Source organism: Cololabis saira, chromosome 20 (genome assembly GCF_033807715.1).
Source record: "Cololabis saira isolate AMF1-May2022 chromosome 20, fColSai1.1, whole genome shotgun sequence".
NCBI lineage: Eukaryota > Metazoa > Chordata > Actinopteri > Beloniformes > Belonidae > Cololabis > Cololabis saira.
Window position 1 is genome coordinate 2,850,750 of NC_084606.1, and position 23,674 is coordinate 2,874,423.

Here is a 23,674-nt window from a genome sequence, read left to right on the forward strand (position 1 = left end):
ATGTGTGTATAGAAATTGTGGAGGTGACTTATGCACTGGTGCTGGACCAGGATTGGTTGAGGGTTCCAGAGCTAGAAGAGGATTGGCTACATGAAGCTGCACCAACAGGATGAGACTGCCAGGATGAGAGAGAGATCAGATCTCCCTCCTCCCTCAACCAGACACCTGTGGTTGTAGAATTGTAGTTTATAGGGGTGGGCTGACATTTGTTTTGATCCTAGTTTTCTTATGTTTATTTTAGTTAGGGAGGTAAGTAATTAACTTTTGGTTTATTTAAGTTTGACAGGTAAGTTTGGGTTATTTCAGGAAGTTCTGTTTTGTTTATTATTTTGGCCTTAGCTCACTCTGAAGCTTTAACTGTAGTTTCTTAGAAAATACTTGTGAACTGAATAAAATATAATTTTTAAACTGATCAGGAGATGGGGTGTCTTTGTCGCGACATTACGGTGACAGAGCAGCTCAGTGGGTTTGGCCGTTGACCTGTTCCACCAACTGAGAATCTACATCAATATGTTTTAATTCAATATTGTTCATTTGTAAGAGTGAAAGCTGCACTTATACTAAACAAACATAAATCTTATGACAACAGCAATATAACTGCTTTGTACAATAAATAACGATCTTGATAAAAACAAATCATCTAATCTATGAATTGTTTCCAAACAAAAAAACAACGACTGACCTTAATCCTTTATATGTCACTCAACCAAATACTTGGAATTTGAACAATTCAACCAAAACACAAATATTGGAGAATATTATACAACCTTTTTACTTTGGTATTTTTTTCCTCTCAGTTCTACTTTGTAAGTATGTTTACTTAAGCTACCAAATCTGGTAATTGAGGTAATAACGGTAACGTTGTAGGTGCAGCATGATCATGAAGTCACACTGAAAAGGTCTCAGCTGAATAAATCCTGTTGGAGGCGTCATGAACTTTGTTTTCCACAGTAATGTGGACGGATGAGCAGGTCTCAGATGAACAAAGCTTAACTAACGGGTCTAAGTGATCTTGAAGTCTGTTGTTAAGTGAGTCGCTCAACGTTATGTAATCTGTGGTTAAAGATGATAACATGAAGTAGTGGAGAAGGAGGTGACACGCAGGTCACAGGTCAGGACTGATGTGCTGAAATGAGGATTTAATACTCTTTAAATCCTGCAACTGTTCAATAAATTGAGCTGTGAGGCGTCAAGGATGTGGAATAATTCTGAGAAATCCATGAAAGTGAGACACTGAGATTATATGTTCAAATATGTGACACAGGATTTAATTTTAATGACGGCACAAAACACAAGTTAGACTGAAAGCATAAACCTTTATTAGTCACGTTACACACAAGTAAAGATGAACACTAACTAGTTATTTAGTTCTGTTGATTAAGTATTCACACATATTGACAATATTTAACAGACATTTAGAGATCAGTCAATTAATTTCTTTAAAATTATGGCAAATCAAATGAGAACAAAATATTCACGAGTGAAAAGGTTTATTTTAAACAGTAATGAATGCTGTTTAAAGTCATCATTGGTTACTCTTGAACGTTTTCTCTGATATTTCTCCAAAATACTGTAAAGTCCAGTTTATAATGATGTACTTCAACAAAGTAGTTGTTTGTACTTTGAAAGCTAAAAAAAAAGAAAAAATGAAAAGGAACCATATGCAATTATGCCAAAAAGTAAGTACAGTCATGATCATAATGCTTTACATTCTGGAATGAGAAATCAGAAAAGCATTCAACTTATTTTATAATATCAGATTTGTTTTAAAACAAACATTTCATTTCAGTAATTTCAGATGTAACTGAGTAAATATCATGTCTACTTTTAAAACCTCTGCTGCTCCCAAAATGATCGAAAAGAAGAATAAACTCAATCACATGACAATGTTTTTAACAAAAAAAGTCAAAATAAAACTTGTCATTCAAGATTTACAAACTAAAGAAAATCTTTACTTTGATTTAGTGAATATTAATTTGTAAGAAATAATTTAATGACAAGAAATAGTTGCGAAAAAAAAGTAAATCAGATGACTTTTTATTGTTGTAAGCAAATGCAGATAAAAGAAAACCACATCCATCAATTTTCTCATATCAGCATTTCTAAACCTTTTTGATTTCCGATCTATATGTGTTACCAAACTTGAAGTTGTTAATAAAGAAACATTAAGAACATTAAAAAGACACAGCATTGAGAGTGGAAGGTTCACTTTCACCATCAAAGAGAGTCAGGTTGAATATGATCAGTCTCAGCTGACGTTAAATGAGTTTTTTAGGCTTGTTTCTGCCTGTTGTTTTGTAATTTCCTTCCAAGTTTCAGGAATGTCAGCTGGCTCTGCCTCATATGCTTCAGCAAACTTCTCGTTGTACTTGTTCATCACATATTTCCAGAAGTCTGACGACTCAAGACTCCCATCAGGAGGGATGTGCCAGTCTGGGTAGATTTCCCTGTAAGACTTGTAAGGACGCAATTCACCGTTGGCGCAGGGGCGAAAGTTCCTCTCACTGAACACAAGAGATGTGCAAATGTCAGTTACAAGTTTTTTTGAAATTTCCCACCTGTAGTTACCCAGACCTTGTGGTCGATGCAGGGAAGCAACGTGATCTTTATGTTTGCCTCCTCCTGCTTCACAGGGGACTTTACAGAACGGACACTGTTTCCCACAACCAACCACTCTGGTGAAAAGCTCAGTCTGAGGATTCACACGGATGTGTTCTAGTTTTTCCTCAAAGGTTGTGTCTTCAAACTTCTTCTTCAGAGTTTCTTCCATCTTCTCCACAGACTCAGTTAACCAACCAGCAAACTGCTCCCGGTCAGCGTTGTTCAGGATCATGAAGGCACCAAGAGCATCCTGGGAAATTACCAGTTTTTCACCGAGTTCTTTGCAGATGTGTTCAACATATGTCTTCAGGTCATCACCCGTCTCTGATTTGGCCTTTTCCATGGCGTCCTTTATATTTTTGATGCTTGACTTGAGATGTTCTTCCTCATACACAGATGTTTTAGATGCATCTGAGTAGTGCTTCTTTATTTGTTCAAGTATCCATGTCTTTACATAATCCTCATAATTGGAATTGAAGCTCAGATAGTTGTTGAAGTCTTCCTTTGACAGCAAATCCATCAGAACTGAACCCTGGAAGGAGGTTCGTGTGCTGAACGCTTTACTTCTCATCATTTCGTCGGTGATATTAGGACCCAGAGAACGGTAGACAAAGTCTTCAACAGCAGGTTTCAGACATTGTTCTGTGAACTCTTCAGCCTTCTTCTGGCACTGGTCTCGTTGGTGGAAAACATCTTTGAAATCTGCACAGAACTTTATCTTGTTTTTATCCAGAAGGAACTTGGGGTCATTTGCTTGCATGAAGTCTTCTTGCATTCTCTGAAAGTTTCTGGCTGCATCTGCACAGATGTGCTGCTTTAGAGAAACTTCAAACTCAATGCCTGTGTAAACATCAGCATTGTTCAGCATTTCATCAATGATGCGAAGGATCTCCTGGATGTAGGTATTGTGGTAGTTGGTTTTTCTTTTCTTTTTGTCTGTTACAGAGTCTTGGCAAGCAGCTATGATGTTATCAGCCACTTGTTGTTTGGCTTTTACACGATCTTTAAGATTTAACCAACCCCTGAATTTTTTCTTTAGTTTTTTATCCCATCTTTCAGGTTTGTATATGAAAGGCTCCAACCCACACTCTTGGAGAGGTTTTTTACTCAGCAGTTCACATGCATGACTCCCCTTGTATGAAACATTTTCTCTCAGATAGTGGCTCACGTCTGTGAAGACATCTGTGAAGACATCTGTGCGTTTTAGTTCAGGGAAAGACATCTTCCTCAGTGTTTCACTCCACATCCTATCAAACTCTTTTTCTAACTCTGCGTCTGTCATTTGGACATTTTTCTTTTGACACTCACTAATTAATTCACTTACTGCTTTTTCTATTTCTTTTGTATGATTCTCCTTTATTTTATCGACTTCTTTCAGTCCTTGTTTGATATCAGCTGCTGCTCTGAGCTGATTTACGACAGAATTTTCCAATTCTCGACAGAGGTTTTTTGCGCTGTTTTTAAATTCCTCTTTGTATGCTGCAACCAGATACACATGCCCATATCTCTGCTTGAAATATTCCTCCAGATTGTCAAGGAGCTTCTTCTCCCATTCAGACAGCTCTGTGGTCGCTTCACATTTTAACTGAGTGAGGAGTTCATCCATATCAGATATTTGAGACTTTGCAGCAACTGTACCAAAGTTGGAGATCTTTCTTTCTGCGTTGGTAATCCAGCTGTACATTGCTTTCTTGAATTCCCAATCCCACTTGTTGAACTCTGTGCAGAGCTTCATGTATGCCTCAGCTACAAGGCTGTTTCTGAAGCTGAAGATGAAGTTTTCGTGCTTCACAGCATTCCAAAGACTGGTGATCCACTTTTTAAACTCCAAGAAATCATTAGCAGATGATACACCCTCTCCCAGTTGTTGGATGATGTTCTTCTTGAGCTCGTATAAAGTCTGGCTGTATCCCACATTGACTGGTGCCATTGGTGGGTTTCCATTCCAGAGTCCAGGAACGTAGCAGTTCCCAGTGACTGGGCTGTACTCCATCACATCAGTGAAGCTTTGGTTTTCCTCTCTCTTTTCCATTTTGGCTGCTGCTTGGGTCATCTCATTTAACTGCTCCAGGAACAGTTTCCTGTCTCGTAGGTTTTTCCCATGAGCAGAAACATCAGAAACATTTTGATGAACAAACTGACATTTTGGTTTTTTTCCCACCTCCTTCATCCGGAGGAAAGCATGAACCACTATTTGCAGAATGTCCTTCATTTCAGATGAATTCTCCATTGCAATATTGATAATGGTGATATCACTCAGCCCCACCACAAGCGTTGCAAGCTCATTGTCATGCTCATAGCTGTTTTCCAGCTGAGCAAGTTCTGGTGACTTTAAGCCCTCGGTGTCAATGATCACCATGAAGTCAGAGCCAAATTCTCTTTTGATGTCTTCATTGAGTCTGATGAGCAGCATGAAGGCACCCCGAGTACATCGACCACTGCTGACTGCAAACTGCACTCCAAACATGGTGTTCAGGAGAGTGGACTTTCCAGTGCTCTGAACTCCAAGAACTGTAACTACCCGTATTTTGTTCTTTGGAGACACCAAGCGATTCAGCTGAGTGAGAACGTCACTCACCCATATCAGAGGTATGTTGGATGCATCTCCATCAACAAGTTCAAGAGGAAACCCATCAAGCAGCAACTGTGCACAGAGTTTGGGCAGATGTTGAAATTGTTGACGTGATGGGTGTGTTTCTGGAAGTGAGAGGGAAGCTTCATAGATGTGACCCATTTCACGGAAGAAATGTTCAGTCCCCAGAGAGCTGTTGGAAAGTTGCCGGTCAATTTCTTTCACCTCATCTTGGTTTGCAGAATCTGTACACTTTTCTTTGTACAGCTCTCTGAGTGCGGAGAGTTTTAAACAAGAGATGTTATCAAGGTTCATTCGCATCCATTTCAGGAAATAACACATTTCTATTCCTGGTCTGGATATTGCATTGATGAAGCATGTCATTGCTGGGGACATATCACAAGAGTTCTGCTTTTTCCGGAGTTCCTCCATCTGCTGCTCAAGGTCACTTTTGTACGTTTCTATGTTCTCAGATCCAAGTTTTTGAAGACGAAATTGCTCTTTTTCTAAGTTACTCAGTTCCTTCCATATTTGTCCTCGAAAAGGAAGTTGTTGTTCTTTATACTGAAGGAGATCTTGAATTTCTTCAGTGATGGCATCTGCACTCTTCTTTCCAGCCTGGCACTCTGGAGAGTCTTCATCAACCAGGATTCCCAGTTCATGAGCAATGTCAGCCATATTTGCTATTGGCATCTTCATCTGTGTGTTCTTAACTACATCACTCACTTTTTTCCTCAAATATTTGATAAAATCTGCATCATTTTTCTGTTTTGTCTTAATAATAATGTTGTTTTTAGTCAAATCCAATGCAGTTGCTACGTTTTGTAGTGTTTCTAAGCTGAAGTTCTTGCTCTCACTGTTTCCCACCAAGAAGATCTGAGCCTTATGGTTTTGGATTTTGAGAATTTTGCTCTCAGAGTCCAAATGGTCAAAGAACACGAAGACTGCTGCAGATGTCTGACACAGAAATGAGTACTGTGTTTCAAATGAAGCAATGTCCCCGTGAAGATTAGCCACAGCCACTGGTTTATTGAAAATATCGATGTCTTTGTTCCCACCCGGAAGGTACCAGGTGATTTCTGTCAGTCCGTTGGATATTCTCCTTGGACTGTCACCACCCTCCATGTTGTGGTGAACAAAGGTGTCGTGGTACTGCTGAGAATTGCTAAGAAGCTTATTGAGAATCTCTGACTTTGACGAGCAGCAGTCACCCAGTCTCACAAAAGAGATCATTGGAACTTGAGAATCAACTATTCTCTCTTCAATGAAACCCTGGGATTTTGAAAGAGCTGGAGGTCTGTACTTCTTGACAATGTCTCTCATGGCCCACAGCATGAGTGTACACTGTTCTGCATCACAGTTGGGAAGCAGCAGAGGCACAGCGAACTGACACATTGACATTTTTAGTGCCATTTCTTGTTGTACAAAAGCATCTGAGCACAGAAAGAGAGCAGTGATTATGTCGAGAGGGTTTAGTGTGTCACCTGTGTTTGGACTGTCAAGTAGATCACTCAAATCTAACTTCCCTGATGAATGATCACAGTTCAACTCACTAACTGATGCACATTTCATATTCCTAGCTGTTACATTAACCATCATCAGTTTCTTTAGAAAATAACATGGGAGATCTGATTTACTCTTGACAGGAACATCAGTGATGGTCTTCTCATCAATCTCCAGGATCTTGCTGAGTGTTAGCTTCTCTCCATAGTACGCCATCAACCCCAAATCTTCCAAAAGGCTTTCCAGTTCTGTTTCTGTGGAGATACAGAATGATAATAATTTTACTTCCTTCTAAAAACTACTGCAGACAGACAAATGTTTGTGCTTAAAATAAAGTGATGAAAATTACCAATGAAAATTAATGTGTCAATTGAACACTGATAAGGTATTGTGTGGTACTGCGCCCCCCCCCCCCCCCCCCCCCCCCCCCTCCTTTTATCAAAACAATGAAAAAAGTCTAAACAACAAACACAAAATCAGGTGGAGGGGCATTCTGATGTGAAATAGTATTATAAGATATCACCTTAAGGCAGGGCAAGTTTATTTGTCTAGCAGTAAAGGAAAAAAAGAGTTTGGAAGCAGAATTTAAAGCACAAAGACATATGTTAAAAACAACTAAACAAGTGAGATGCAAGAATTAAAGGTTGTAGTGGATTATTGTGGATTACTGAAATGAAACAGGAAAAAGGTTTTCAATTTTGACCTCTAAGGGCCCGATTTACTAAAGGTTTGCGTGTGTAAAAACGTGTGCAAACGTGACAGCACCCGCAAACCAAAGTGCCAGCTGATCTACTAACAGCGTGCAAAGACGACTGCGTCTCTGAAATGCGCAAAATTGCACACGCAATCCAGTTAGTACTTTTGCGCTGATGAATAATCAATATGGGGCGTACCCGGCAGAAATCCTAAATACTGGGAGGGGAAGATGCAAATATCTCCATTTACCACGCGCAATGAGATTTACCAAGCCTGAAAGTTTTTGCGGGGATTGTGATTGCGTCTGTATATAATACGTGCGAAAGGAAGGTGCTAATCTGCACAGCATTACTATTGTGGTGAGGATTCTCCACATGCAAAAGGAGTATATATTTTATTTGAATGTTAAATCGAGTATTATTCAGCAAAAGGTTGCCACAGGAGGCATCTTCATTTTTTTCTTTGTGATAATAAATAAATCACGTGTTTTCATGGAGAAAAAAGTGTTTCTTATTGTGCGCCAATAACGTGATCTACTAGTTTGCATTATTCGTTTTGGAATACTCAATTTAGATATATACTGCATGGGATTTGGACTCAGAATAATGGCTATAATTGCCACGGCATGCCACGGTCAGCTGGAGACAATTGTCTCGAGCTGACTGGAGCATCAAGACTGGAGAGATGATTAAAAATGATGTCCGAGCTGTCATGTTAGTCTATGTCCAAAATAACACTGAAAAGCTTGTGTGATTACGCTTTTAGTTGTCATCCATCCATTCAATACACGTAACTGACATTGATGTATTCACAGTGATTCATTATCAGCTGTAAATACTTGTGTACAGCCATTATTCTGAGTCCAAATCCCATGCAGTATATATCTAAATTGAGTATTCCAAAACGAATAATGCAAACTACAGATCACGTCATTGGCACGGGTCCCAGGATACAGCTTTGCCACCCAGGTGGCAAAGCGCTCTCTGCTCTGTGCGCTCCGTGCGCTCTGTGCGCTGTTCTGAACATTTCTGTTCTCTTCTTGCCATATGATGGTCCCGTCTGTCACACATTTACTGTCAGTGTTTGCTATATAATATATAATATATAATATTTGCAATATACTGTGGACATCTGAATAAAAACTTAACTCATAAATAGATTGAATCAAAGCGCTCTCCAGCTGTGTCTGATTGTCTTTTTCTCCCCAGATCATGCCGAGCACCGCCGGGTCACGTAAACCCGACTAATTAAATATTAAAATCAAATTCAGTCCTGTGGCCCGTTTTTCTATTTCGTATTTTTGATCTGTGCCTAAAATTGAAATATGAAAAACCAGACGTTTTTCCGTTTTTTGTGTTACCAACTGCATTTATTCTATTGTAGGTTTTCTCCGATATTGCGTTTCTTTTGGTGATGTTTAAATTTCAATTGCTGTAGTTCATGAATGTGTTTATTTGCCTCTTCCACTAATATCTCTAACTCCAACTCGTCAAATTTCATTTTGCGCTTGTGACTTGTGACTGTGCGTTCCATCCAGACTCTCATGGCGCAGAGTTTGCGCTCGCAAACCGTAAGACACGCAACACCTCATTTAAATACTGCTGTTTGCACCTGTTATCAATTGCGCACGCATTCTTAGTTGATCACCCGCAAACCACGCAACAACAGCACGCGCAAACTTTTTCAGTGCACACGCAATTTAGTACTCTTTATTTAGGATCTTAGTAAATCGGGCCCTAAGAGTTCCACAGCCCTGATGCATTCCGGCAATTTGTTCTTCAAGTGAGGAGCATAAAAAATGAAAACTGCCTCACTGTGTTTGGTTCTCACTCAGAACAGAAACTAGGCGTGACCCTGACAACCTAAGGGTTCTGGTTGGTTCATAATGGACCAGGAGATCAGAGATGTAGAACTGGAGGTATATGGTTCAGAGTTCTGAACTAACTGTAGCTGTTTGATGGATTTTTTTGGGAGTCCCGTGATAACAGCGTTACAGTAGTCCAGTCTATTGAAAATAAAAGCATAGACATGTCTTTGTAAGTCCTGCTGAAACATCAGTCCTTTAATCCTTGATATGTTCTTTATGTGATAATAGGCTGACTTCAATGCTGACTCATCACTTCCAGATTTCTGGCTTGGTCATTGTTTTTTTTTTTTTTTTTTTTTTACCTTGTCCGCACACATATTAATGGTTGATACCATGCCGGTAAAAGCCTGAGGTATACATATGTGCATTATTACTGTATTTAGTATATATACATATATATATATATATATATATATATATATATATATATATATATATATATATATATATATATATATATATGCATACATACGCATACACATACATACATATACACATACAAACCCAGTGTTTTTTTCTTTTTTTTTTGTGTGTGTGTGGGGGGGGGGGGGGGTGACATCCACATATCCAAGTATATGTATACATGCGTGTGTATGTACATGTCTGTGTAAGTATATGTATACATGCGTGTGTATGTACATGTCTGTGTGGCTATTTGTGTGTGTATATGTATATGTGTATATGTTTGTGTGGCTGTGTATATGTGTGTGTGGCTATGTGTGTGTATATGGATATGACATACATACATATATATGTGTGCTGGAGAGAGTTATGTGTATGAATGTGTGTGGGTATGGGAGTGGGGGAATGTGTGTGTGTGTGTGTGTGTGTGTGTGTGTGTGTGTGTGTGTGTGTGTGTGTGTGTGTGTGTGTGTGTGTGTGTGTGTGTGTGTGTAATAAACCTATCAAAGCTCCACCTGAAGTGTATCTATAGTGGGGGAGAGGGGGGAGCAACCTCGCCACCCGCGAGACCAGGGGCCGACGAGGAAGAACCTGGAACCCAGGCCACCAGAAACCCCACAGAGGGGAGAAGAAGGCGGGAGGCAACCCACCGCCAGCGAGTGATGTGGGCCCCCCTCCCGACCCTGGTGTTGAGTGCATGTGATTAATGCCATAAAAACAGGGAGGTGGAGGGCAAGGTATCAATTTGACACCGACCCCCACTTCCCGAACTAAGTGTCCTTGTCAAATGTATTTATTAAGTGTTGAATGTGCAGTGTCTACAGTGTTGTTAAAACCGTGAGGCGGCGAGTACCGGACCCCCCGCCCCTCCGCCTATGTGCGTATGAATCGTGTAGGGGGGGAAGGAGGGGGAGCAGAGGTCGAAGCCAGGAGGCAGGACCAGCAGAGCCGGCCCTGGAAGGACGCCCACGCTCCCCCACCGGCCATCCGGTTGACGGGGGCCGGCCCTCCGAGTCGGGCCAGGGCCCCACCGTACCTCCACGGCGCCCCCGGCGCCGCCGGAGCCCCCAGACGGAGGGGGAAATGGTCCAATATCCCCCCATTCATACGGACAACATATGAAATAGACACCTGGTTATTATTTTTTAGCTTTACTGCTTAAAACTGAGTGCTACCATCTAGGCCAGGGGTCGGCAACCCGCGGCTCCAGAGCCGCACGCGACTCTTTAGCGCCGCCCTAGTGGCTCCTGGAGCTTTTAATAAAATGTTTGGTTGATATTTTTTTTCCTTTTTTTCTTCTTTTTTCTTTTTTTTTCTTCTTTTTTTCTTCTTTTTCATTCTTCTTTATTCTTCTTTTTTTCTTTTTTCCTTTTTTACCTCTTCCTTTTTCCTTTCCTTTTTAATCTCAACATTTTGACTTTTTTCTCTCGACATTTTGACTTTTTTCTCAACATTTCGACTTTTTCCTCGAAGTGCATAATAAAAAAAAAATCTTCCACTTCTAAAACATTATTTCTATTTTTCTCCTGCCTGGCCCTAATACTCTTCCATAGATTCGCGTAACAAAAAGAGTCATGTGGAAAGACATTAGCAGCTACATTTGCAGCCAAGGAACCAGTTCTAACTAATATAGAAACATGCAGCATGTGCTGCCTTCATTATAAGGCTGATACAAGACTTTTCATTTTTTGCAGCTCCAGACATATTTGTTTTTTGTGTTTTTGGTCCAATATGGCTCTTTCAACATTTTGGGTTGCCGCCCCCTGATCTAGGCAGATGTGGCTTCACTTGTTGGCCTGCAAGTCAAAAAAGTAAGTCACAAGAGCGTCAGTTTTAAGGCAAGCGGTGACATATTTCCAACCCTGGTGTAGTTTGTTTTTCATGCCGACGGATATGTTGACGCCTTAGACCACACCAAAATAATATAAAATAACAAATGTGCTTACTATATTCATTATGCTTTGGGTCTGACGGGATCGAGTCTTCTAACTCAGCAATGACATTGAACAACACAATGGAAACTGATTACCAAGGACTGCGTTGATTCTCAGAGGAAGCATGGTGATCCAACTCATTGTTCAGTTGTGCTGGGGTGAGAAAAGGAGATCTACCACCAGGCCTGGTACCTGCTAGCCATCCACCACCAGGCCCGGCAGCAAGTCAAGCTGCCAGCTACCACCAGCTATGCTAGCACCAGCCTAGGCTACCAGCAGTATCAAGACAGACTACTAGCTGCGTTAATCCAGCTGGGGAACAATGGCAGCAGGCCAGTCAGGTGTAGTAATTGCTCTGTTTCTTTACACACTGATTTTGAAAATTGCACAACCAGTAAATGTTAATGCACTTCAACAATCTCGCAATAATTGCTTGACTGTGATTGATAACGGTAATAATCCAGTTGTTTATTGGACTTATCAGTACAAACGAACAAGCATGATCCACAATGTATTTGGGTATGGGGAGTACACCCTGGCTGCAGCGATGAGGCTGTGCTCATAACCATCTGTCTGTTTCTGTCTGGGGATATTCACCAGTGTCCTGGTCCAAATGCAGCAACAAATGAAACCATCTTCACCGACAGTTTCACATGTAACTCTACTTCCTTTCAGAGGCAGTCCAGAGGGGTTGATGTTCTACTAGATGCACCAACGTTCGGGCACAAGATGTCACCAATGGAGTTACTATCAGCAAACAAATCATCACTGCAGAATGTGTAATTCTATACAATGACAATGACTGTAACACTTTGGGCCCGATTTACTAAAGGTTTGCGTGTGTTAAAACGTGTGCAAACTTGACAGCACCCGCAAACCAATGTGCCAGCTGATCTACTAACAGCGTGCAAAGACGACTGCGTCTCTGAAATGCGCAAAATTGCACACGCAATTCAGTTAGTACTTTTGCCCTGATGAATAATCAATATGGGGCGTACCCGGCAGAAATCCTAAATACTGGGAGGGGAAGATGCAAATTGCTCCATTTACCAAGCGCAATGAGATTTACCAAGCCTGAAAGTAATTGCGCGTATTGTGATTGCGTCTGTATTTAATACGTTCGAAAGGAAGGTGCTAATCTGCTGCTGCTGTTATTGTGGCAAGGAGGCGACATCCAAAATCAAAGAATACGCAGAGAGAGACTGAGAGTCTTTATTCTGCTGCATGCTATTTTAAAAATGGTTGCACAAGTTTTATTAAAGGCCACTTTTTCTTTAGTTCTTCGCCTTATATCTTGCCACCTTCTCTTATTGTGCCCCCCTCCACTCGCCCACAAGCAGGCCAAGCCTTTGTGCCAAAACTTTGTATTTTATTGATTACTTATCTTATTGAACGTGAAATCATCCTTCGTAAATTACATTTAATTAAAACCCGTGCTTATTAATCACAAAACACAGGTTAAACATCATGACCAAATCCGCTCCGACCCGCTGTCAGGATCAGCGCAGAGACTGCAGCTTCGCCTGAATTATGGTTCTGCGTTAAATCGACGGCGTAGCCGATGCGTAGGGTCGCGGTGCGGTGTGCGTCGCCGCGTAGCCTACGCCGTCGGTTCTGCGTTGGTGTGACGCGGAACCATAAATCAGCCTTTAGTGTGCGCTCTGTGCGCTGTTCTGAACACTTCTCTTCTTTCGGCCAGATATGATGGTCCCGTCTGTCACACATTTACTGTCAGTGTTTGCTATATAATATATAATATTTGCAATATACTGTGGACATCTGAATAAAAACTTAACTCATAAATAGATGAATCAAAGCGCTCTCCAGCTCTGTGTCTGATTGTCTTTTTCTCCTCAGATCATGCCGAGCACCGCCGGGTCACGCAAACCCGACCAATTCAATATTAAAATCAAATTCGGTCCTGTGGCCCGTTTTTCTATTTCGTATTTTTGATCTGTGCCTAAAATTGAAATATGAAAAACCAGACGTTTTTCCGTTTTTTGTGTTACCAACTGCATTTATTCAATCGCAGGTTTTCTCCGACATTGCGTTTCTTTTGGTAATGTTTACATTTCTTTGCTGTAGTTCATGAATGTGTTTATTTGCCTCTTCCACTAATATCTCTAACTCCAACTCGTTCAATTTCATTTTGCGCTTGTGACTTGTGACTGTGCATTCCATCCACTATCCATGGCGCAGAGTTTGCGCTCGCAAACCTTAAGACACGCAACACCTCATTTAAATACTGCTGTTTGCACCTGTTATCAATTGCGCACGCAATCTTAGGTGATCACCCGCAAACCACGCAACAACAGCACGCGCAAACTTTTTCAGTGCACACGCAATTTAGTACTCTTTATTTAGGATCTTAGTAAATCGGGCCCTTTGTGTACACATGTGTTCAACAAAAACACGTAGGCTATGAGGTAAACAAAGCAATTCCAAAGAGCGGTGAGTGGAAAGTTTTCCAAACTGTAAGCAACTCGAAAATTGTTTGGGATCCAAAAGCAAAATCAAAGGGTATATTAAGTGGACACCTAAATATATACGAAACTTAAAACCAAAGAATGATCAGATAAATAGATCAGATAGTTTTTCTATTTTTATCAGAAACTTGGCTTAATGATAATTCTCCATTTGCTGATGTTCAAATTCAAGGGTATAATATACAGAAGGGATCAAACTGATACTAAAGGGGGCAGTGTTTTAATTTTTGCAAGAGACATCATTCGTTGCAATGAGACTGATATGATTTAAAAATATGTGGGCCTGAACATGATCCTGTCACCCCAGATGTATTTCACACTGATAGTCATTTATCGGTAGGGGTGTAACGATACACTCATCTCACGATACACGATATTGAGGTCACGATAACAATACGATACGATATTATAGCAGTATTTTTTAACAACCTTGAATGAGGAACATAGGCTATGACTGGAAAAAATTGTCTTTTATTTGAAAGACAAAAAATACAAAACAATTGCCCTATTGTTACAGTTTGTAATGCTTTATAACTGTTTAAGTTTTAAAGAGAAAGCCAGGTCAACCATTTTCCACAAACTGAACTAAAAGTAAATGTCAGGTTTGCATTATCTATACCCGCTTTATCCTTTGCAGGGTCACGGGGGTCTGCTGGAGCCTATCCCAGCTATTTTCAGGCGAGAGGCAGGGGTTACACCCTGGCCAGGTCGCCAGTCCATCGCAGGGCCACATATATACAAACAACCATGCACACTCACAAAATTAAGCAAACAAAACGGGCAATTAAGAATGATCAATTTTTGGACTGTGGGAGGAAACCGGAGTACCCGGAGAGTACCCGGAGAAAACCCACGAAAACCCAATGATCAATTTACCTAGCATGCATGTTTTTGGACTGTGGGAGGAAACCGGAGTACCCGGAGAAAACCCACGCAAGCACGGGGAGAACATGCAAACTCCACACAGAAAGACCCTGCTGGACCTGGGAGTCGAACCGGGGACCTTCTTGCTGTGAGGCAACAGTGCTAACCACTAACCCACCGTGCTGCCATGTTCAGTTTCATACAATTAAAAATATTTTGCCACAAACTGAATAGTTTCTCTCATGTATGATTTGACTTTTTTCTTTTCCAGAAATTTAACAACTAAAATTAAATAAATATATACAATTTTGCATCATAAAAAAGATTGATTCACGCTCACCTTATAAGTGTAAGAGGGGATTTATTTTTGTTAAGAAGGTTATTTTGGTAATTCAGGGTTCATTATTTTATAAATATATTCTTTATATTCTGATCTAAATCAGGGATTATAATTACACTAGTTGGTTTATCTGTAGTGATTAGTCTGTTTTAGATTGGGCGGAGTGATACGCCACAGTACGGCACTAGCTCCTGTGTTGATGTTCTAAAATCCTACACTGTTGAGGGACATTAAAGTACACTGGAACTCAGCAGAAGTTGTCCCAGTGTTTATCCTACTCACGACCCGAATAAAGGTTTAATTTAATAAGGTAAGACTTAACTCTACACCAGCCTTACATAAGTAAAAGTTCAGAGCTCAAAACCCTGCAAGAGTCCTGTGATCAGGACCGCAAAACGGTACTAGTTTCTTCTGAGTGGAGTAAGATTTTGGTCCGCGGGTCGAGGCGCGGTCGTTACTACAACACAATAGATTAATATTAATAACCCAATATCGCGATACAGTTGTCACCTCCACGACACGTATCGTGACGTTTTTGTATTGCGAAATTTCGTGGCACGATATATTGTTACACCCATATTTATCGGCCACCTTGAGAGATAAGGGCCGGGTTTCCCAGATCCGACCTCTCTTAAGGACTTAAGAGAGGTTCAAAGAAGGTTTCACTTAAGAGAGAACCCTAAGATACGGGTGTTTCCCAGATGACTTCTTAACACCGTTCTTTAGTTTCGCTCTTTCAGAAGCTCTTTGGAGCAGCTGTCCGGTTCTGAAACCAAATCAATCGATGCCAGGCAAATCGATCACCGATCACTATCAGCGCATTTTCACACGCAGCACTGCTACCTAACGCACTAATTCACTGCTGCTTGTGCGTTATAATAAAAAATTAAGATGATAAATATAATTCAATGACCCTTTTTCATCCAAACGGTGCGTTACTCCGTTATTTCTGGCTACAGTGAGGCTTTTTTTCCCCACACGCAGAGACCGGGAGGAAACGTGGTGGGCGTGTGTGTGCGTTCAAAAACATGAGCCAAGAGAAGGCGAGTTTCGCAAATCGCAACGTGGAATTACAGCAATCCCTGGTTTTTCGCAGGGGTTATGTTCCAAAAAGAACCCGTGATAAGTGAAATTCTTTTTACAATTATAGAGGGCTTCAGATTGCAGAGATCATCCCCGCCTCGCACGTATTCCACTGCTCTTCTGAGACGCTGCATCCCGACTCTGTAGCGTCTTTTTCTCCTAAACCCCGCGGTGCAGGTGGGTTTTTTCAAGAGAAGAAAATAGTTATGGGTCGTTGTCTTCGCTCTTTTTTCTTCTGGGCAAAAAGATTCTTTAATATAAACCGACACCATTGATTATATTTGAGACTGTAATGAACGATTCATCAAAGGATCAGCTGCTGCTTCCCTGTCATCACACATGTAGGTGCTCGGGCTCGGGCTCGGGCTCGGGCAGGTGTCCCAGCTGCCTGGACAGCCCGGTCCGACACACGTCCAGGGGATTGAAGTGCTGACGCACCAATGCGTTCATATAAACAGTTCTGCTTCGCGCACGGTGACGCGGTTGATTTGCAGCGAGAATATGCTGTATAGCAGCCAAATTATCAAATAAATGATATTCATGATGATCGTTTTATTTGTGCGCATAAAGCATATACAGGAACACACTTGTTATTCCTTATTTCTCTTTTTTTTCCCCCTTTGCTGTCACCAATAAATGCTAAACAATATAAATCTAAAGTATAAAATAGATCAAAATTTGTGCGGGGTGCATTGTTTTAATATCTCATTGCTTGGTGTGATATTGATTTGCCTGACGCGCCTGGATCTGTGAGTCTTTGTTCACTAAGATGGTTGTAAAGACTGGGTCAGCAGCATCTTTCATTTCCTTCTTAATGAAAGAGATACTTAAGCTAAGAGCGACTCTGGGAAACGCGATTTTCTTTCACAGGCTCCTTAAGAAGGTTTGAAAGAAGTCTTTCGCTGTTAAGAACTACTTAACTGATCTGGGAAACCCGGCCAAGATAAGATAAGATAAGATAATCCTTTATTACTCCCTCAATTGGGAAACTCACATGTTAGCAGCAGTACACTTAACACACACATGCAGGGAAGGGGGTAAAAAAGTAAAACATATATATTTACAAGATATAGACATTGCGATGGAAATAAAAATTAGTGCGAAGGAAAAAACAGTGCAAAAAAAGCAGGTGGAATGAGTGTGAGGTAGACAGACAGATATTGCATAGATATTGCAAATATGTTATTGGTATGGTATGGTATATTTGCACTTCTTCAAACATCAGCATTTAAGATGAGTTTAAGAAGGTCCTATGTCAATGTGATTTCAAGAAAGAGGTCCTTCTAATGGGTTACTTCAATTTGAATTGGGAAGACAAGTCACCCAGGAAGAAAATCAAACAAATTACTGATAGTTTTAATCTGACTCAAGTAGTTAAAGGCCCAACTCGAGTGACAAAAAGCACCAGTACTGTTGAAATAAAATTGATATAACCATACTGAATATAGTCAAATTGATATAACCAAACTGAATATGTAAACTGCATGTGCTCACTAATCGAATCTGTGTATGTGTTAAAACTAATAATCATAATGACACTGAACATATATAAACTGCATATGCTGATTAACTAAATGTGTCTATATATTTTAAAACTAATGTCAATGTGATGAACTAGTGTGTGTATACTGGGTTGTCTCTGTAAGGAGAATTCCTGACCAAGCACAAGATAAGACTTGGGGTCTTCCTCCCCCCTTTGTAAGCAATAAAACTGGGGATACCCTCCCACCTTGAAAGACAATAAAAACCAGGTCTCACACACAGAGGGGCAGATTTTCAGCAGGACATTGACAAGACAGGCTGCGGAGTCTGTCAGGCGGAATCTCCCTCTGCAGAGGTTATGCTTGATTTTATCCCAGTCTTATCTCTTTTCTTTAAATCTCTAGCTCGATCAACGGATGCGGGGTGACCGAGGTTTCGATCACAACAATTTGGGGGCATCGTCCGGGATCGAGCGAAGGTGATTCGGACAAAACAGCTGGGTACGAATAGATCGCCGACACTGGCCGGCACAGACAAAGGTAAGCAGACCTTTTCATCTGCATTGAACACACTAAAAGGAAACGTGTCCAAAAGTCTTAGTAAATACCCAACTGCTAAATTTAATGAAAAAAAGGAGACGAGGACTGGAATAGAAATTAAGGGCGTTACGGATCCAGCTGGGTTACATGCCCGGGATTGAGACCACCCGAATTCTGATTCATAGACATTGACAGAAGGGGAATGAATGCACGGAGCGCAGGGGAAGAAAAACTTTCCAGCACTGGCTAGGCGGGAAAGTTAAGTACTCATCTGCACCGTGATTACAGATTTATAACTTGAGTGTCTTCAGCCAAAGGTTTACGGCCTAGGCTGTTAGGGTCTGGTACTCGGGACATATCGTGCCATATTTCCAGACCGGCTCAAGTAGAATAGTTACGATTTATAACTTCAGTGTCTTCAGCCAAAGGTTTACGGCCTAAGCTGTTAGGGTCTGGTACTCGGGACATATCATGCCATATCTCCAGACCGGCTCAAGTAGAATAGTTACAGATTTATAACTTGAGTGTCTTCAGCCAGAGGTTTATGGCCTAGGCTGTTAGGGTCTGGTACTCGGGACATATCGTGCCATATTTCCAGACCGGCTCATGTAGCAAAAGTTAAGGAAAAAAAAACAAAAAAAAGCAAAAGCCACTAGAAATAAACTGTGAGGACGTGCAAGGATTTTATTGCCGTGCCAAGATCAGGAGGGAGTCACAACAAAGCCCCTAAAAAAACACACACACACACACAGGAAAACATGGACGGGGTATTTGACAGGGACAATGACGTGTGGGGATTAAGGAATTCAAACCCTCCGAGTCAGGATGAACTGACTGTGAAATCCATACAAGAGCAATTGATTGAATTGAGCAAAGTGTACAAAGTAATGGATTATACTAAGAACGCCGAAAGAAGCATTAAGGAGTTAGAAGATGACGTGCAACAGATGTTGGTACAGACTGGAGCAAACGATACAGATGAGTTTAACCTAAGAAACTGGTTCTGGCAACGTGTGGGCAAAATAGAGCAGATAATGAACCAGGCAGAGGAGGAAATGAAAATGGCAGGATGGTCACAGAAGTATAAATTGAGGAAACGATTAGAGGATGCAAAGAAAGAAAAACGAAAATGGTATAATAGAAGTGTAAGATGGCAAGGAGTTAAGCATTTTTTAATTAAAAAAGAAGAGGGACTCGGTAAAAGTCCTCAGGAAAAGGGGACTGCAGCCCCACTCTATGTGCCGGCTCAGGTATCAGAGTCTGGGCTCTATCCGGTTTTAAATATTGAAGTGGGAACATTAGACATAAAAAAATAAGTCCTTGGAAAACTTTTCGTCCAAAGGAAAGCTTCACTCCCCTCCGGTGGTGAATCCCCCACTGACCCAGTCACCCCAAGAAAAAGGGGGTGCAGACATGGATATGGGATTACAGGACAGAATAGCCCGAGAAATCGGGGAAGTAGGGAATAAGCTGAGATGGAAACAGAGTTTGCAACAACATATGATTAGCACTCTGGAACAGAGATTCGGCAATGATCTTAAGACAACGAACAAGAGACAAATAGAGGAGACAATAGCGCAGTTGCATACAGGAGAGAGGACGGGCTCGAAAGATAACATAAGAACCGTGAAAGTAAGAGCGGACGGAGAATGGGAGGATGATGAGAGGAGGATACAGAGGGCTGAATTCAAGCTAAGAGCTCAAGGCACGGTGGTAAGCACTGAGGAAGACAGTGATTTAGGGTCTGCTCACTCCCCTCCCTCCCCCAGTGCAAATAATTTGACAGTGGGGCGGAAAGCCTGTCACTTGAGAAAGAAACCTGGACAAAAATATATGACCCTATAGATAGTGATAAGGGGTCTGCTCACTCCCCTCCCTCCCCCAGTGTAAAGAATGTGACAGTGGGGTGGAAGCCCAGTCAGTTGAAACAGAAATCTGGACAGAAATATGACCTTATTTGTTTGGATCCCGGCACGGACGATGATTCGGACGATGATTCGGACGATGATTCGTCTGGTTCGGTGTCGAGCCGACTTAGAAGCAGCCGCCGCGTTAGAAAGGAAGGTGGGGCACATTCCATGTACCCTCTCGTAATGACCACGGGACAAAATAGACAGTACAAACCGTTCCAGTTCGGCGATTTGCAGGCTTTAGTGGATAAATTACCTCCCATTCATGAGGGTGGTGGATTGTGGTTGAGCAAATTTAATCAGTATACACAGGGGCAAACCTTGGCTTTGGGAGACCTGAGGGCTGCACTGAGTAGGGCGGTGACGCCGGGGGATCTAAGGGACATAGAAATTACCGCAGGCACTGTAACAAAACAGGATGATATCCTGTTGGCATTACACCTTAACACACTTTCAGGTGTCTTAAGAGTCAAATACCCTCTCCCCAACACCATGGCTATGCCGAAAGTGACTTGGGATGGGAAACCTAGATAATTTTTAAGTAAGGCTAAAGATATGTGGGTCCAGCAGACGGGACATCATCCGGGGCAAGCAGGGACCCAAGAAGGGTGGTTTAGGGCGGCCATTTTGGCTGGCATACCCCAAGAAGTTAGGACAGTTATGGAAGACAACCCCGACCTGCCAGGGTGCAATTCTCAGAAGTGGGAGAACCATATAGTACATCACCTGACTAGAGCACAGGAGGCTGGGGAGAAGCATAAAAAAGAGGTGGAAGAATTACAGAACCAGCTTTTAAGAATGCAGGTGGGGGAGGCCCGGCGCAAGGTCAAGCTTTGTCTAGCTTGACCCCGGACCAGAGCTGGTTTACGTGCATAGACCTGGCAAATGCATTTTTCTGTCTCCCTCTACATCCCCGCTTATTTATCTCATTATCTCATTCATGTATAAGGGTTGTCAGTACCGCTACACTCGAGTCCCAAAAGGGTTTGCCTTGTCTCCCGGACTCTTTAATGGCGTACTTAAGGAGGTCTTCTACTTAAGGAGGTTCTGAGCTACCGACACACACACACACACACACACACACACACACACACACACACACACACACACACACACACACACACACACACACACACACACACACACACACACACACACACACACACACACACACGTGTTCGGAAGATTTGCATTATATGATTTCTTGTCCGAATTTATCCGAAGTGTTGTTTTACCATCTGCTTGACACTGGTGTAAATAAATTCTGATTGAAAGAAGTCGTCCTTGTTTATTTTGCACACGTTTGCTGCCAATGTTGGTTGCCGGAGCCTGTGTTCGGATTTCATCCTTCAATTGTTACTCTGTAGAATAATTAATCTTGAAACTGATTTTGCTGTAGTTATCATTTTCCCGGTAAACGACCAGGTGGTGCCGCGTCTCGATTAAGTCATTTTGATAATTCAATTTGATAAATAATCTACCTTATTCATTATTAATAATTGTTGAACGACAATTATCAATAACTCTCTTGATAACTGAAACAGCATCTACTTGTAGCACAACATGGCCGACTTTCTGTTCGGTTTTGGCCATGGCACCAAGAGACTTTTCTTTAAAGGGGACCTATTATGGCATCTAATACCTATTTTAAACAGGCCTTCAATGTCTTAAAAACAAGCTTTTGATTGTTTTTCCTAAATAAATGAGAAATTCAGCCTCTGAGCCATGTCTTTATCATCCCATTCTCTAACAACATTCTCTATGCGGGATTCTGAGTGGGCGGGGAGGCTATGCTGAAAAAATGGCGGAAGCTCCGACCGGCGGAGTTGTTGTTGTTGTTCCGGCCAGAGTTAGTTGTGGGTTGGGTTTCACGCATCAATTACGTTAGTTACGTAACGACGGGAGCAGAATCTGAACGGCTCGTAGAAGCCACATCAGACTGGACGGCTCATCCGGGCGGCTGAACACACATGCAGAATTTGGTTGCTTTCCTCCTTCTCTGAGTTGGCAGGCCGAGGGGAGACCACTTTATATATGTTAAAGCAAGAAAAAACGTGTTTTTCATACTAAGTCCCCCTTTAAGTTGCCACACACGGCCAAAGCTCCGGGGGCCGCCCTCGGGACCGAGCAGACCAGCGAGAGCGTTCCGGGGGCCGCCTGGGTCTTGGCGGGGGGCGTGACAGGGATTCTTGGCTGGGCTCGGGGACTTGGCTGGGCTCGGGGACTTGGCTGGGCTCGGGGACTCGACGTGGCTCGGGGACTCGACGTGGCTCGGGGACTCGACGTGGCTCGGGGACTCGACGTGGCTCGTGGACTCGACTGGGCTCTGGGACTTGACGGGGCTCTGGGACTTGACGGGGCTCTGGGACTTGACGGGGCTCTGGGACTTGACGGGGCTCTGGGACTTGACGGGGCTCTGGGACTTAACGGGGCTCTGGGACTTAACGGGGCTCTGGAACTTGACGGGGCTCTGGGACTTGACGGGGCTCTGGGACTTGACGGGGCTCTGGGACTTGACGGGGCTCTGGGACTTGACGGGGCTCTGGGACTTGACGGGGCTCTGGAACATGACGTGGCTGCGGGGGTACCCGGGTCCGAGGCGCCGGCTGCGGGGGTACCCGGGTCCGGAGCGCCGGCTGCGGGGGTACCCGGGTCCGGGGCGCCGGCTGCGGGGGTACCCGGGTCCGGGGCGCCGGCTGCTGGGGTACCCGGGTCCGGGGCGCTGGCCCCCCCTCAAGGGACAGATTCCAGATGTCCCCACAGTCCACATCCAGGGCGGGCTGGGGGGGGACACGGGTCCTCGGAGCCGGCTGGGGGGGGACACGGGTCCTCGGAGCTGGCTGGGGGGGGTCCGGGACCATCACCGGAGCAGGGGCTGATGCGTCCGGGACCACCACTGGAACAGGGACAGGTGCGTCCGGGACCACCACTGGAACAGGGACAGGTGCGTCCGGGACCACCACTGGAACAGGGACAGGTGCGTCCGGGACCACCACTGGAGCAGGGACAGGTGCGTCCGGGACCACCACTGGAACAGGGACAGGTGCATCCGGGACCACCACTGGAACAGGGACAGGTGCAGGAGCTGGAGCCGGAACAAGCTGGGGCTGGCGCTGACGCCCTCGTCGTCGCCTCCCATGAGCCTGCAGGCTCCTGGGCCCACCGCGAGCCTGGCATGTTCCCAGAAGGCGGTCCCCATACTCCCCCTCCTCGGCCCGGCGCAAAAACTCCCTAAGGGTGAGGCGCTCTCCCGTTGGGTCCATTTGGTCGGTCCGTTCTGTTGGGGTTAGGTTTGCTAAGGACCAAAGTGCAGGAGAACAGGAGCCAGGAGTTGCAACAAAAAGGGGTTTATTCTCAAAAAGGCAAAACAAAGCGCTGCAGAGCAGGATTAACAC

The 23,674-nt window shown here is 43.1% G+C and overlaps 1 protein-coding gene across 1 annotated transcript; it reads right to left on the reverse strand.

Moving 5' to 3' along the window:
• Positions 1-1,296: 1,296 nt before the first annotated feature.
• On the reverse strand, positions 1,297-7,059 carry LOC133420581 (up-regulator of cell proliferation-like). The gene has a single exon (XM_061710298.1). The coding sequence runs from the start codon at positions 6,890-6,892 to the stop codon at positions 2,249-2,251; it is 4,644 nt and encodes a 1,547-aa protein (XP_061566282.1). The 5' UTR covers positions 6,893-7,059; the 3' UTR covers positions 1,297-2,248.
• Between the last annotated feature and the right edge of the window lie 16,615 nt (positions 7,060-23,674).